General features: G+C 41.2%; 1 protein-coding gene across 12 annotated transcripts in view; it reads right to left on the reverse strand.

Moving 5' to 3' along the window:
• Positions 1 to 901: 901 nt before the first annotated feature.
• Positions 902 to 17,093, reverse strand: part of IQSEC1 (IQ motif and Sec7 domain ArfGEF 1) — a 285,226-nt gene continuing 269,034 nt past the window's right edge. For 8 of the 12 annotated variants that reach the window (XM_050979503.1, XM_050979508.1, XM_050979506.1 and 5 more), the window contains 4 exons: positions 14,630 to 14,803; positions 13,039 to 13,215; positions 6,929 to 6,978; positions 902 to 5,527 (listed from right to left, as the gene is read on the reverse strand). In XM_050979503.1, coding sequence (XP_050835460.1) covers positions 5,081 to 5,527; positions 6,929 to 6,978; positions 13,039 to 13,215; positions 14,630 to 14,803 — 848 coding nt within the window. In that variant the 3' untranslated portion in view covers positions 902 to 5,080. The remainder of the gene's footprint in view (positions 5,528 to 6,928; positions 6,979 to 13,038; positions 13,216 to 14,629; positions 14,804 to 17,093) is intronic. The other 4 variants (XM_050979504.1, XM_050979507.1, XM_050979513.1 and 1 more) reach the window with 2 other exon arrangements.

Below are 17,093 nucleotides of genomic sequence, written 5' to 3' on the forward strand. Positions count from 1 at the left end.
CAGGACACAATGGATTGTCAAACTGGAACTGGTGATTGTCAAACTGGAACTGCAGTTCAAATACTGGGGACGCCCCATGAGGCAAAGGATCCTTCAGGGCTGGAAGCTGAGACACACAACAAAGAGAGGACAAGGAGTAACTGGGCAGTACTTACTCAGGACTTACTCAGTGCTGGGCTGAGGGCTCCAGGGCTCCCTGCCCGGGGCCACAGAGGCACTGCCAACTCCTGGGGTTCCACAGAGCAGCAGGACTTGGCCCTGGCAAGGACAAACGGGGCCCTGCCCAGGCAGGACACAGGTGCCCTGGACAGGAGCTCCTGAGGCTGCCTGGGGTCAGCTGGACACAGCCCCTGGGCCAGAAGGTCTCAAAGCTGCCAGCACTGCCCAGGGCTCGAGGGCTTTGGGAATTGTCCACTAGGGCCTCTGCAGTGCCTCCCATGTGTCTGCACACCTGGCTGTTGGAGTCACTGTCTCCTGTCTGCACACCTGGCTGCTGGAGTCACTGTCTCCCTGTCTGTCTGCACACCTGGCTGCTGGAGTCACTGTCTCCCTGTCTGTCTGCACACCTGGCTGCTGGAGTCACTGTCTCCCTGTCTGTCTGCACATCTGGCTGCTGGAGTCAGTGTCTCCCTGTCTGCACACCTGGCTGCTGGATTCATTGCTCTTTAGTTACTCTAGAAGTCAATTTATTTCAGCTCCACCACACCAATCCAAGCCGAGTGAGGAGGGGTCACAGACTCCACTCACCACCTCCTTCACCTGATACTCAGTTCCTGGCCCCTGTGAAGTGAGCAGCACAAATCCCACTGCCTCAGCTGGACCAGGATAGCATTGGAAGGAATTTCCTTCAGTTCAGATATGAAGAGTTGAAGCTCTTGGATTGCATGAAATGAGAAACAAAGAGTTTTAAATGATTTATTTGATTTCTCCACATGATCACAGTTATAGTTTTACATCAATAGGGTCTGTTACTACTTACAAACAGAATGCATATTAAAATGAAAGCACTCCTCTCTTCCCCAGAGTTACAAAAGGGGTCTCAAGCCTCCCCAGAACAGAAGCTTCTTGTAAGCATAATGATTTCTGAAGTCTTTAACAGTCTGCATTCAAGACCTAATTCTAACAGTTTAATACAACTCAAAGCTGATTTAAGTTCCTAGCAGGAGATAGGCAACCTCAAAGTGACTGCAGACTTATAGTAATGCTAATTTACACACTATGTACAATTTAGAGAATTCTCTATTCCCCCTACTGGTCCCATTTTCACCACCCCCTTTTCTCTTTTCTCTTTTCCAAATTGAATCTTGTTATTGGTTCCACTTTTCTTTGAAATATATACACGAGAATCCATTTTGCAGGCAAGAAGTGCGATGGTATTTTACAAGGGAACAGCAAAATGCATGCTTAACTGCAGAAAACACACAGCTTCATATGGAACAGCAAGTCAACATCTAGAGATTCAGTGTTTAAATATCTGCTGACTGTCTTTCAGCTCATTTTATCAAGAAACAAGAGGCTTCTGCTGCATGCAGTACATGATGGGAAAATCATTCTACACTGTATGTTAGACTCTTTTTGTTTTAGCAATACAAGACGCACATTATATTAGGATGAACTTTGATTTTTTGTTTTTTACATTGTTTTACATTTCATTCTTAACTTAAAAAAATAAAACCCCCATATATTTGATTGTTGTCCCAGAAAAGATTTTTTGTTGTTGTTGCCACACCTTCATTCTTTACATTTCCCTTTCATTTCTTCAAATCAGCATTACTGCTTTGCCACATTGTTCATGGGAAGAGAGAACCACGGCCACTCTATGCAGTTCTGTACCAGTTAGTAATTGGAAATGGCACCTAAGAAAAAACCCTCTCCATTCTACTCCTGTCTGCAGGCTGAAGAATTCATTTGAATTCATTTTCTTAACCCCACGCAGTGTTAAGTGCTGGAAATCTCCTACTCTAAGCATGACCCACACTGCTCTAAAGCAACTGTTGATCAAGGATGGAGTCAGAGAGGTTTTACTATGACCCTAAACAAGCAGCAAAGGTCTGGAGACTTGTGCTGACAAGACACATTTGTTTGGTTGAAGAACATAGAAACACACAGTCTAAGAAACAAAACAGAACAAAACTAGGGGGCAAAAAAGTCAAGTCCACTGTTTCTCCTCCTTGGCTTGAAAGAACAGTTTCTAAATGCTGTGCCCTCAGGTGACCAGTTCTGGTTTCTAACCAGCCTCCACATGATCTGTGATTTCACGCTCCCTGCACACCCAGGGCAGGCACAGCCTCCTCCCCAGTGTCCATGGAACCATGTGGAAATGTTCTGTGCATGCACGTTTGTGACATCTCCTCAACACTTTGGTTCACAAATACATTGATTGCACATGGAAAATCAGTGGGCAGGCATTAAACTGTGGCTCACTGTTCAAGCACAGAATACTTACATGTAACTCTAATTTAAATGAATGAAAGGGTTTTTAAGCATAAAGCAAATGCAGATCTGGGAGATTTAACATCTTCAGTGTTAATCAACACAGTGAGTCAGATTTTCCTCTCCACTGCTACTGCATATTCTGCCTTTATTCCATATCCAGAATTTTACTTCCATTATGCCTCTGCATCTGAAACAAGTACAGACTCCATCACCCAGTGAAGAGGAGCTTTCTTACCTCTGTTTTAATTAAAAGATGCAGTTTCTCAGAGATGTTTTGCACCTAAATGGTTCTTCATCTTTTCTGGAACAACCTATAAATTACAGTTAGACTCTACTATTGGTACAGATGTATGAAGAAAAGTCTACATATTGAAATATGTTATCACTTTACTTCAACTATCAACAGGAACACTGATATATTTTGCAATTATACAATATGTAGAGTGTAGCCTCACACTAATAACATTAGATGACATGCAGACAGTTCTACTTTCCCTTATAAGAACAGTATATATTTTTTAAACTGCAAGGAACAGAGCCTCAGGGGACCCGGGCGAGCCCTCTAAAGGTAAGCCGCAGAATTTAGAATAGAATGAGTGACACAGAAAAATAAAAATCACTTGTTTTCTTTTCATGGAGATCATTCTGAGGAGAAGGAGCAGAAGGGGAAAACATATTGCACATGTGTGAAACAAACGTGGACTGCTGAAAAAAAAAGGCCTAACTCTAGATTGCTGTATTTGCTCTCTGTGGAGGTGAACAAAGTGCTCAGTTTGCAGTTTTGCTGGTATTGTGGTATCCATGGTATGAAAGGGGAAAAAATGACTGAACCTCTCCCATCCTCCCCACGCTAGAGATGCCATGAGCAAGCCAACAGGACAAGTCACTCTGTTGCTCCCATGTCCTCCCGATTTGGGACACTTTTATTACTGTTTGTTTTCTGTTACACGGAAACCCGACGGGTTGGAGCTGTGATTACTTTTACCCATCTCTCACTGGAACTTTTTGCTCATCCTCTTCAAGGTTTGCTTTTAGGCTGGTACAGTTTTGCAGTTGTGATTCCTTTGTCTCTACTGTTTAGGTGTTAAGTCCTTGCAGTGGCTCAAAGTGCTGAAACTACAAAGTAGGCGCCATGGATAACTTTGTACAGGATTTCGGGATACAAATTGTAGAGAAATTTGCAAATTGTTTGGTTACAACACATAAGCAACAACAGCACAGCCTATTTTTATGTGATGTCTTGCAACTAACTGGACTATGGAAGTGAGGGTTTGAGCATAAACTCAGCCTGCTGAGTGCTGGGTGCTTCAAACTAACAAATGTGATGAGTAAAAATGGTAAAGCCACTTCGTTGCTAGCACATGGCTACATGGAATTACAGATTTTTAATTTTTTTTTTAATATATATATATATATAAAAACCCTATACTAAATTCTAAAACAAACCTTCAAGTTTTAGAGCACTTCCACTGGAAACACTCTGGGCTAGAATTCAGCTTCGCTGGGGGTAAAAATGAGCAGTTATGGTGAAGAGGAACCAAAGTAGCTGAGAAGGATGGAGGTTTGCCATTTTCATGTTTGAGATGAATGTTTTTGCAGTGTTTACATGCACCTGGTGGAACTCTTCCCGTGTGCTCGTTCAACCCATATGCTTACAAAAGAAATGTGGATCATGTAAATTCACAGTTATCACAGCCTTTAAAGTGTCTAAGAACTCGTGTGACCAATGCTTGGAGGTGCCCCTTGGTACATGGGCACCCTCCATTGCTACGGAATAATTACTGCATCTTAACGAGTTTGCTTACCTGAAATAGCAGAGCAGCTCTAATACTGATTACGTATGATATCATCGTGTTAATAAAATAAGGATTTATACAAAGCAGTATTGGACTACAACATTTAAATGCTATGTTACTTGGCACATTTAGTAATGATTGCTTAGAAATCTTAACAAGTCCAGGGGACTTGTGATGAAAATACTGAAATGTTTGAAATTGGTTTCTAATGTTTAATGTTTTTGGTCTACTCTTTCATATGCTATTCATCTATTATACTGTCCTATCAAGTAAGTGGAATTCCTTGTAAAGTCTATATTGCTAGTTTTGTGGACTGAAAAAATTTCTTTCCAAGCACAAATGTTAACTATACAGTATATATATATATATATATATTTATATGTATATATTTATATTATATAAAGTTTACTTACGTACTTTCATCAACCATATCAGGTCTACTTTTTTTTTTTGCCCATTGAGAATAAAAGAGCAAGAATGCGACACTTGGTTCTGTCTGATTTTTCTCCCTGTTTTTTTTTTTTTTTTTTCATAGGCTAGCTTTTCATTATGTGTGTAAAATTGTCCAGGGGTTTGGTGTAAAAGGTAGCTTTCCTCAGATTCAGCAAGCAGCACGTTTTCAAGGCAAGTTTGGAAATAAGAACTAACCAGATGGCGGTGTAACATCTATCCAGTAGATAAGTAAAACCAGTATGGCCTGGGCTAACTGGAATTATTTTATTTAGTAACAGCAAGCCTTCAAGCTCATTAAACGGCCTAGGTAAAAACTGACGGTGTGATTTTGTTGCTTCCTGTAAGTGCCTTTGCAGCTGGGTTTAGAACTAGAGTCACGAGGAGGGTCTTTAGGCCTAGACTATGGTGCTGATGCCGCTGTGTTTGGGCTTGGTGCTGGAGGCGGCGGGCGGCGGGGGCGGCCCGTGGTGGTGCGGGTGCGGGTGCGGGGCGTGGTGCGGGGCATGCGGCAGGTAGGGGCCGTGCCCGTGCCCGTGCCCGTGCTGGTGGTACTGGTGCGGGTGCGGGTGCGGGGGCGGGTGGTAGTGGTGGTGGTGGTGGTAGGGCGGCGGGTTCTGGTGGCAGAACTGCGCGTGGTGCGGGTGCGGCGCTGCCGTCGCGCCCTCCGCGTGGTGCGGGGGCTGCGCGGCCGCGTGGCTCTGCGAGGGGGGCTTGCCCCTCTTGCTACCGAACAGGGACCCTAGGAGTGAGGAGGAGTTGGGCATAGTCTGGTGAGGGCGAGATGGACACTCTCGGGTTGATGTAGCTCTTCGGCGCATGTGAGGACTGCTAATGATGGACCCCTAAAAAGAAATTAATAGAAAATAAAAATTAAAAAAAAAATCTTGAAATGTTCGAAAAGAAAAAAAAAAAAAAAAAAAAAAAAAAGGAAGAAGTTCACACTGACCCACAAACTTCTCCTTTAGGGTTGGCATGTGTGGATTATGTTAGAGAGTTCCAGGGGAAATTTTATCTCCACCTTCCCTAAGTGGCCAATGGGGCACTCATGGCCCTTCTTAGGGGATGTTAAGCACTGGGTGATTTTCTCTCAGTATTTTGACATCAAGAGACATGACTTCAAATTAAAAAAAATGTCACGGGAGAGTAACATGATATAAGACCTACGAGTGTGTTTTTAAAGGAAAAATACGTTTTAAAATACTGAAAAAAAAACCATACTTGCTTTTCTACCACCAAAAAAAAAAAGCGCTACATTAAATGCAACCTAAATAGTTCAACATACAGCAGCAAATATTATAGTTACAGCTCAGATTTTAAAATGGTATTTAAAACTTTATATCTTTATTTATAGCAGTTTTCCACTACTATACATGACAGTGCTGCTTCTCAGGCCTACCTCTGCATTTTGTGTTAAATGGAACCATACCATTTTTGCCACTAAGATTTCTATGTGCTTGTCTTATTCTGACCTGTGGTCCAACATTCTCTATTATTTAGCCTGGAATTTAGTTGCTGAAGTTCGGGGTTTGCATTTTTAAAGAGTTATGGGACACAACAGTACTTAGGCAAAGTGTGCTAGATTTAAACTGTAATCTACCTAAAGCAAACACAAAAAAAAAAAAAAAAAAAAAAGAGGAAAAAAAAAAGAAAAAATCTGCAAGCTGAATTCAGAGACATGAACAGTATATATAAATGGTTTGAAGATGAATGAAATCTCATGAAATCCACATTGAATTCACCTATCTGAATAAGTTTTTTATCCTCCCATGCCCTATCTGTGCAATTCCATGGTGTCATGACTGCATACATTTAGCAATTGAACTCGAAAATAAGCAATGGGGATGGAGCATGACAGTCAATAGTTGTAGCTAAATATCAAACAGCAAGAACAGTGTACTTGGTAACAAAGAGCAAGTGGGCTTTTAAGCTGGGACCAGACTGAAATGGTGGCAAAAGGACACATCATATCCATTTAACCATGCTTGCAGGAACAAAGGGAACAAGGTTAGCTCAAACCAAAAATGGCATTGCTCTAAAACAAGCTGTCAGTGCTTTGTAAGCTGGAAGAATACAGAGTGAATAGCCTAGGCATGCACTTTATACGTGGCAGGCAGGTTATATATATATATGTATATATATATATGTTAGAAGAAAAAAGAGCAAAAAAATATGTATGTATATAAAAGAAAGGTTTGAAATGCACATCATCACATCCAGCTAGACATCAGGAACTTCCTACTTACTTCCATATTGCTGTCTAGCGATCCTGCACTGCTGCGTCGCCCACGCTTGCCTGCCCAGGACATGCAACAGCAGAGATTAGAGACTGCGACACGACCGGCACCCAGAGCTGCGGCCCCACAGCCCCACAGCTTTGGGGCCAGCAGGGACTGCAACCCCCTGCACTGCCTGCGGTTCTGGGGGGCACTGGGAATTTGGAGAGGTGGTGGTGTTGTTGGGAATAGGCTCACACGAGCGGGGTGCGATGGTGTTGGCAATTTGCACAACTCTTCAAGTAGGCGTGTTTGGGCAGCTGGGTTTAGTGCTGCGCTGGTGATGCTGAGCAGCGAGGATTCTAAAGGGTTTGGTTTCCTGGAAGCTGATCGGCCATGAAGGTTTTTTTTTTCTTTAAACAGTTGTGGGGTGGCATTAACTCAAATGCAAAATTTAATGCTGAAATATTCTGAACTTCAGTGTGGGGCACTGTGAGGGGCATCGGTTTTATCACTTCATCGGTTTTATCACTTCATTGAATTTATCATTTCAATTTCAGCTTTGAACCTCAGTGGATTTCATATAATCTTCTTTCATGAGGTTTTAAAAAACTAAACTTAATTTTTAATCAGTAAATCTGGAATCTGTCTTGACATTATGGCTAGATTTTGTTTGTTTAGCTGTGCAGTGCTTTATCTTTAAGCATGTTGGATTTGTACTCCAACAGTGTCAAACTGCAAAAACTTTTGCCTAAACCTACACGTGAAACTCCAGACTGTTTGCCTAACGAGACAGAAAACCTTAGTGTTGGTATGGGACAAAGCATCCCAGATTTTCTTTCTCACTTCACAGCAGAGAAAATAGCATCTGGCTGCAGTGGAAATAGAGATTTTTTAGAAGACAGCTTGTGGAGCTTTGCTTTGAAAAGTTTCAGAACACTTTCCTGGCAGGGTGTAGAAACAAAGCTGAGCTTTGAGGAGCCCTTCTGGTGCTCAGAGCTTCCCTAAAATCTGCAGGGCTTTAGAAACCAAAGCTTTCTCAGCACTCTCTCCTTGTTTTCCTGCAAGGCCAAATAGCAATCTCCACCCTGCCCTGGCACGTTGCTGCCTTCAGAATCTTCTACTCTGAGAAGTAGTTTTGGAGGAGAATCTGAGGATTTCAGCATTACTGAACCAGTTAATGATGTACACTCATCACAGACACCCCAAAAGCACCTGGGATCAGAGCTAGGGAGCAGTGGAACTGCTCATAGGGCAGTTCAGACTATCCAAATGATCCGAATGATCAAAAACTACCACCTGCTGGATTTATAAGCATAACATTGACCTGGGTGGTCACAGGACACTGCCCTGAAACAAGTTTCTCTTAAGAGCTACAGTTCCAGGCTACTGGAACATTTTCCACTCTCAAAAAGAGTTGCTCACCAGTACAGCCCCCTCTGCAGTGACATTAAATTGAGGGGAAGGCATTTGTGGTCAAGTTGTTGTGTTTGACTTGTGAAATTCATCAGGATTTGGAACAATTCCCCTGGATGGGCTCTTTCTCAAAAGCTCACTGCTTCATCTCCTGCTGCAGTTTTAGCCTCAGCCAAAGCAGAGCTGTACTATCTTATGAGCTCTCCCAAGAAAAACTGGGTTTGTTCATCCCTTATTTTGACTCCTAGTCAGGTTTGATATTTTTCTGCTCTGATAACAGGATTAGTACTGATTAACACTCCAACCACTCTTGCTTGCTGATGCAAACACACTGCAGCAGCCACCTCAGAACTTAGCAGTCAGGGTTGCAAATAAGACTGAGAGCTGACACGGGGCATTAAACGTGGCCAAAATGAAGGAAAACACAACAATCCAATGCCTTTTGCATATGACAGGAGTCACAGTCTGATCAGATAACCACGGACACAGTAAATACGGACAGAGAGCGACAGATGGAATTTTGCTCAGAGTAACTCCAGGTCAAAGTAGGACTTGCAAAGCCAAGAACAAACAGAAAAATCCTCCTTAAAATGCCTGTGATTTCCCTCAGATAGGCACTATTGCTGTGCAGAGGCTTCGTTCGTTTTCTTAAAAACAAACCAAACCCAATTCTGTGCTGACATGCAGAGTGGTGGGTTTACTCAGTAAATCCCCTGGAGCATTCCCCCTGCCAATGTGTGTATATTCCAGACTGTTCCCTGTTTGGGATAGCATCCCATCCCAGAAATGCCTCCCTGCAGCTCCAGCCTCACATGCACCTCAGGGAAATTCTCAACTAGAATTGCAGCTAAGCATGTACTGGCAGGATAATTCGTAGCTGTGGTACAAAGCAAGGTGGTATTTATCAAATCTGAAGATTAGTTTTGCTTAATATATTATGCTTACTTTAATTTTTTAAGGCTGTTAGAGTGGACTTTAATTTATAAAATTAAATTTCAGTCAATTTAACCTTATCTGTTAGATATTAATATTCCTTGTAAGTATCTTTAACTTACACAAGTCCAAAAATGAACATATGTCCCACATATGAACATGCATTATATGGGGCCAAGAATATTTCAAATTTATAGTAGAAATATGAAGTGATTACAAGGTTTTTACAAACTTAACCATGCCAAAAGAATATTGAGCTTCATTAATAAAAGCCATTGCACCTTGCAGAATGGATGTGTGCAGGACACATCACAGGATGTGTGGTGATCTCACAGCTCAGGCTGCAGATCAGTTCAGTACATGGAAATATTTCTCACTGCTGCTCTGTAGCTCTTGAAACTCTTCTGGGCCAGTGAGATTATTGACAGCTAAACACTATCAATGATTTGATATTATGACTTGGTATTATGATTTGGCTTTGAGTGTCTTGGGGGAAAAAGCTTGAAAAAAAGTTTTAAATTAAATTGTTCACTCCAATCATTGGAAGAGACCACTTTTGAGGGGGAAAGTACTCTTTGTCACATTTTCATCTTGTTTCTGTGTGAAACAGGTATGATCTTAAGATCTCACACTGAAACAGAATTATTTTGCTCCTGGAAATACTTTTTGTTTGGTTCAGTTTTGCAGTAATCTTTTTTGGTCTGTGGCTGTTTTAGACAAGCCCAGCTCCCAGTAATAGGAACCACTGTGCCACCCTCACCTGGGCAGTACTACCTGGCTGTGCCAGCTGGGGAGTACTGGGGCAAACAAGAAAATTGCATTTTTTAAACCAGTTCAGGGTGTAAATATTATTCCCATCTTTCAGGTTAGGGATGTGGGAATAAAGTTTGAATTACACTGTAAACTCAATGTAAAAGCACTGGGTCCCCCAGCAATTCAAAGTGGCTGGAATTCAAATTAAAGAACCTAAAATCAGTCCAATGGGACTGTTTTTCTGGGAGAAACAGAATGGGAAACACAACCAGTCCAACCCTTCCTGCTCTGCTTTAGTGACCAAATCATTCTTTCTTGGAATAGTGGCCATGAGGGGACATCACACTTTTCCCATCTTTCTGTAAACTCATAAAGCTCAGCTTTAGATGGATTAAAATTTGTCTGGCTTCTCATATTTTTATATAAATTAAGAATTTCAATGTCTGGAACAAATAAATTCCGTTCTTCCTTGACTATAGCTCAAGAATGTTCAATAAAAATGATACATTTCTCTTTAGAGAAAAATAAAGCCCTAAATATTTTTAACATAGTCACATCTTGAAACACTTGGATGCCACATTGTGTTTTATATTCCATGGAAAGAACTGGCAATGCACAAGGAACAGCAGCATCTCTCAAATGAAGAGATCCTCAGCACACCCTTCCCAGAGCTGGGAGTTGAGCTGTTGTGGCCAAGGCATGGAACCACTCTCAGGAAAGGATTCCTGATGGACAAATCCTGCCTTCTGTGCATTCCCAGCCTAGGAGCAGAATCAGTCAGGGCATCAGTATTTGTCAGATCTCAGAAGCTTCTGAATTGTCACTCAGAGAAATTTAGTCACTTTCCTCAGCCTCCATTTACTGGGATGTCTGGGGGACAGCAATGGATTGTTTACCTAAATAATTGTGTCAAGTACCTGTGCAGCCAAATGCTGTTCAGTCACATTTCCTTTCACTGAATAAAAGTTAAAATTTTGAGTTTGCAATGTTCAGTGGACATTTACCTGCCTTCCTGCATAAATATACAACCAGGTCATTTTCTCATGTTTGTTAGATTTATTTCTGATTCAATGCAGAAAGGGTATCTCTAAAAACCCCCTTTCCTACAGGCCCACACACTCCTGTTCCTCCTCCTTGTTTATCCTGTGCTTCATCCACAAAAGGATTTGAGGCAACCTAACTAGGCCCGTTATGGATCATCTCCCTGAAGTTATGGATCATCTCCCCGAAGTCACTCCACCAAACAACAAAGCAAATAACAGGCTGGTTGTTTCTCAAGTCAGTTGCACTGCACAAGACCAAACAGAAGCTGTCCATAATTCTCAGCTATTTCAAATTAAAATTAAGTTTAGTTGGGTTTAACAAACTCATTGATAAACCCTGTAGTCTGTGAGTGATTTCTACTTTTTGTCATGGAAAAAGGTTATTTTCAGTAATAGGCATGCCAGTTGTAGGCATGCCCTGTGAAATGTGGTTGTGATTACAAATGCTGGTTTGTTGAATTAAACCCATAATTATGAATTCAAATACAAGGCAGTGTTTGAAAGAGAGGGATGAGTAATTCTGATGGAATGAAAAAATTAATCAGAAATCACATTTAGGGGTACAGATACCCACTGAACTCACATATTGACAATATGGTAGTTCTCATTCTAATGAAATAAAACCAAAACAACAGAAAAGGATGATGGAGTATCCTCAAATCTGAGAGATAAAAGTGGTGAAGACTAGGGCTTGATCTAAAATCCACTGGAGCCAAGCAAGCACCAATATTCAACTTCAGCCTGATTTTGGATCAAGGGCCTAAGTCTTTTTAATGAAGCACATGGAGATGTGAGTATGAAAGCCTAAACAGAGAAGAAAAGAATTGAAAGAGCTCACTCTCTACATATTTGTATGCACATACATATACCCACAAAACACAGGCTATCATTTCAGTTTACAACAATTTTATTTATTGCAGTATAGCTAAAATCTCTTCTTTAGTTAAAAGAAAAGGAAATAGGTAAGTAGTATCTACTACCAAAGACATACAGAATATTGAAATTATGACTACACTGTACATCATCACTGCAACTGAAAGAACAAAGCAGAGTACGCAACACAGCCTATGAACTAAAAAACAAATAACTTAAAAAAATAGAGTTGCTACTTTCTCTGGAAGTACTTTCGGAATAGTGGACAAAGTGTTCAGATAAGAGTTCTTGTCAGTGACAGGACTCTTTTAACACTGAAAGATTACATGGCTATGCCAGATGTGAAGCAAACCATCAAATAAAAACATGCCCAACTTCCCCTGGCTTGCTTTGGCTAAAAAATCACATCACCACTGCTTTCCAGTCTTTAATCAGTTAATGAACCTTAAGACTCATCAGTGGCTTTGTGGGTTATCAGCATCCTTGTCCACTAGGGCTTCTTTGGTTCTGTTGCCAAGAGTACTTCACAACAACCTCTTTTTGCAAGAATTAGGATCTGTGTCTGAGTTACAGAACAAGAAGAGAGCATCAGGGGCACACTGGTGTTACACAGCTCTAGAAAGAATTTAGTAGGGCTTCACTCAATTTCATTCATCCAGGTGGTAACACAGGTACACTTGAGCACAGAATACACAGAAAGCGCTCGTTACACAGAGACCAGGAGCTTTCCTTCCCTTTCTAGGCCTACTCTAGGAGGGAGAAAAAGCAAAGGAGATGAAAAAAAAAAAAGAAAGGAAAACTAAGTGAATTGCTCCTAGCACAAGTCAGTCACTTCTGTTTTAATAAAAACTTACAGTTTTTCCTCTGTCTTCACTGTCCTTTAAAAGTTTCTATAGCAACCTACAACGGCTTAAATGCTTTCAAACAGTGGCCGCTTACCAGAACAAAGGTAAAAAAAAAAACCAAACAGAAATCAACCACGAGCCGGGCTGGGCAGGGAGAGTAAGGAGCTATTTGGAAGTGTGAGATTCCACCACTGCTGTTTGTGGAGGCCCAGAGCGAGCTGGACACGGTGGAGGCAGCGGTGCATGCAGGGAGGCGGGGAGGAGAGGCAGCGCTTACCTGCTTCGGACAGGTCCCGCAGGGAGGAGCTGAGCGCGCTCCGCTTCAGCCCCTCGCCGCCCGCGTAGCTATCGTCCAGGCATGCCCGGGGCAGGCTCCCGTTCCCAGAGTCCTTCTTCAGGCTGGAGCACTGCGACATGCTGGGACGCACCACTCCCTTCTGCTTCTCCAGCTCGGCTGCAACACACACGCGGGTTTTTACATTGGGAAAAACAAGCCAGAACATCCCTTGAGACATCAACTTTAGGGACTTTAGAGATTTTAGAGGAGCTAAGATTTTAGTTAGAGATAAGCTTTACTGGAGCTAATTAAAATAAATGGGTAGGCCTTGATGAAGTTAAGAGTTAGTAATTAACTAATAATTGATTGCTTCTCAGCACAATGTTTGGTTAGCTGGGTTTCTAATGAAGAATATAGAAACGGATAAAAAGCCTTTAGGAACATAAGACAATTGTTGGCCTCCTCTGTTCTGAAACCAACTGAAGGCAGGGAATGGGAGTTCTACCAAAGGTTCATTTATCATATTTGCATTGAAAAGGCAGAAAGGTCAGAATGAGGAAGATTTAATTTACTTCCTCATTTTGGGAGCCCTACCCTTGAAAGGGTCCACCGACCCATTTAGAGGAAAAAACGAGGCATGCTTAATAGCTTTTGAACTAATTACCATATGGGGAATGGGATGTGCCAAAGTTATGAATATGCATTTGTATTTGGGGTATTCAATACTTGTACAGATAACAGGACTCTGTAATCACCTGTAAATTGCAGTGTGCATTTGGGAGCTATCCCACAATAAACATTCACTTTCTAACTCTAAACTCTCAGAGAGTTTTGTCCATCACAGTTGGAGATCGGTACTAGATCAATATCCATATTTTTAATAAATCACCATGTGCCCAGAGGGAGCTTCACCCCTCTGCCCACAGCTGGATGTGGAGCAGGGCCTCTTTTGGGAAAAAGGGATAAAATTTCATCTTCAGACACTCACGGGACTACCAGAAAAATATATCAGTTTGGACCATGACTTCCTTATTGACTGCAGGAATTGCAACATGGAAATGAAGAAAAATTCAATGAAGCTTATTGGAAGGGCCATCATTGGGAATTTCAGTGAGAGGTAAACTGGCCCTAAAATTCCTAATTTGTGATACAAATCACAGATCCATCTCTCCTCTGTCCACATTATCCCTAAAATTCTTACTGGAATTTATAGTACAAATCACAGACCCAGCTCTCTTCTGTCCAAGTTATTCCTAAAATTCTTGCTGTAATTTATGCTACAAATCACAGACCCAGCTCTCCTCTGTCCATTGTTAGTTGCAGCTTGTCCAAGATAAATTCCACTGCAGCTACACTGCAGTAAATAGGAGTCAATGAACTCAGCTGGGGCTTAAGTCATTATTGGCTTTTTCCTCCTTCTTGAGACAAAGTCACAGGAAAACCCACATTATTTGGAACTTTTAAGGAGTTCTAATATGTTATACACTTAACTTTTTTTAAATGGTAATTTTTAATTTAAAATTTAAATTTTCCAAGGACACTATTAGTTTCTATTATTTTGATAGGCAGGAAAATGCTCCATTATATGTACCTTTGTACTTACACTCTATTCTGTGCTTTTCCATTTCTTGAACTTCTGCAATCGATTCCCTCAAATCATCTGTAAACTTCTTCCTGTCCTGAGGATTTGGGGCATTGAAATTTATGAGTACTTTGATATCTGCTCCTGGAACAGCTGATGTGAGCCGAATGCCATTGGGATAATCTGAAAGAAAAAGGCAAGAAAAACTAAGCTCTGATTATTACAATTACTTTTCTTTTAATAAAAATACCCACCAAAACCGAAAGCTTTTAGTGGTATTACCACAGAGGATACAAAGTCAGAGAAATAGAAGTTTGACAGGACAAAATTAGAAGAAAAATCCCTAAGGTACATTGGAACAGCTTAACTGTCAAATACTGAACAAATATTGAGAGATATCTTTATGAAGCTGCTACACTTAAAGTACAATATGCAATATATATCAAAAACAGTAGGGGAAAAAAAGCAAAAAGCTAAGGGGATCATTTTTCTTTCATGGAACAGATTCCATGACCTACCTTACCCACTTGTGATCAAAACTTTGCTGAGTGTAAAGGCTATTTGAAATCATTTCAAATGTTACAAATTGTCTTTTACTTTTAACTCACCATTTGCAGGAAAAAAAACCACACAAACAGGTACATTTAGTATTTCCTATTGGATTGTGCTCCCTGTACATCCTACTTTCCTTTTTTCTTTTAAATAAAATTAAAAGTATCTGTGAAATCATACACTGAAGAAGTAAAAAGACTGATTTGGTTTTTTCACCCTTCTTTCGACCCATATTATGGACTTTTAATAATAAAAGGCAGATGTTTCAGGAAACTGTCTTTGCCTCTTTTCTAGGCGTACTTCTGAAATTTTAACAGCTGGTCAAAGAGATCTCCTGGTTGAGACAGAAGGTTCATTTACAGAAAGATACTCAGAATGAAAATATGTTCTGCTGTAGAAAAAAAATCAGTCTTTGCTTGAAGCACAGACCTGGAGCAATGGGGTGACAGCAAACCTCAACATTGTGTGCATTTTAACACAATGTTTTCTTCTACTCAGCTGCCTTCCCCTCTTGGTTTGCTAAAGCTCTCAAATATTTACCTCAGTATTTGAGCCCAAACTCAAGGGCTCCCGTGTACCAAAACCTCCCTCCCAGCCTCAAGAGCCAGCAGATGAGGAGAGGCACTCCCCTCCCTCAAAGCCATGAGGTTTCAACACGACTTCAGCTACTGAGAAACCAGTGCATGTGCTTGGCTTTTTTAGGATGCATTAACCTTGGCTTTTATAGGTTAAACTCCCAGATCAAAGCTGTGAAGCAAGTGCATTTACAGCCCTCACGGAAAATAGAGGAACTGCCCTGAGGCTCAAATGGTCCTGAGAGGAAGGAGGGAGGAAGGATTTGGGAGTTTTGCTGGGATTTGCTGTCAACACCTCACACAGAAGAACAGGCAAAAGGTCCCAGAGCTGGGCAGGCCCAGGGAGTGCAGCAAGCAGCTCTGCACCACTCCAGGGGGAAGAATAAAAATGTTTACAAAACCTGGCAAGCCCAAAGTCCCCAGGGCTACCCCCACACATGAGCCAAGAAGGAATTTCCACGTAACAAACACATGTATTTTATTACCAGAGGTACTTCTCTGCACCGTATTGATCAAGTGTCAGGAAACCCTCACATCAGTATTTCTTGGTTTTAGTCACACTCTCTCCTAAGTGATCTGCTCCCCCTCTATATTTTGTTAGTGATTTTGACCAAAAATGGAAAATATACTTCCCATATAGCCTATTTATTTACTAGAGATATGTGACATTGTTTTCCCTTTTGCAGCTCATCCATCCCTCAACATAATTGACTTCTATCATTAAAAGTCAATTTTTCTATCACCAGTGCCAGTCATTTGTTCAACCTCACCAGCAGCCAAACCAATACTTTTGTTGCTTCTGTTTTAGCAACATTGACTTTTATTCCCTTGAAACCAGGGAACAGCTGCTCCTCACAGAGTTCCTGATGGCCCTGGACAAAACAGCCCAAAGCTTGCTGGGGACAGGGGAGACCAAGAATGTTGAATTTTACAAATCAGAGGGGACAAATACTTCTCTTTCCCAATTGGAAAATTATGAATCCCACCTGAGAGGCACCGGTATTAAGAGTGCAGTCTGTTCACTGATTCACTGCAGTGAATTCAGCAGCCCTCCTGAAGTGCCTCAGTTAAAATGTCTCCAGTTCCCTGGCAGGAATCCAATCCTTTACTTCTTGTTTCACTATAGATATTTTTTAATTTATTTGATTAGTGCTTCTACTTATCATGCCATGCTTTTTTTAAAAAAATATATTTTATTTAACATGGCATCAGAGAATTATAAATCCTTCTATTTTTAGCATAATCCAGGATAGATGTATTTGGCCTTCCCCTCCAAAACTGAATTTTATATCATATAATGTGCTCACAAGAGAGAGAAAATGCATGTGTTAGCACAGAAAGAATCT

This window comes from Serinus canaria, chromosome 12 (assembly GCF_022539315.1).
Source record: "Serinus canaria isolate serCan28SL12 chromosome 12, serCan2020, whole genome shotgun sequence".
Classification (NCBI taxonomy): domain Eukaryota; kingdom Metazoa; phylum Chordata; class Aves; order Passeriformes; family Fringillidae; genus Serinus; species Serinus canaria.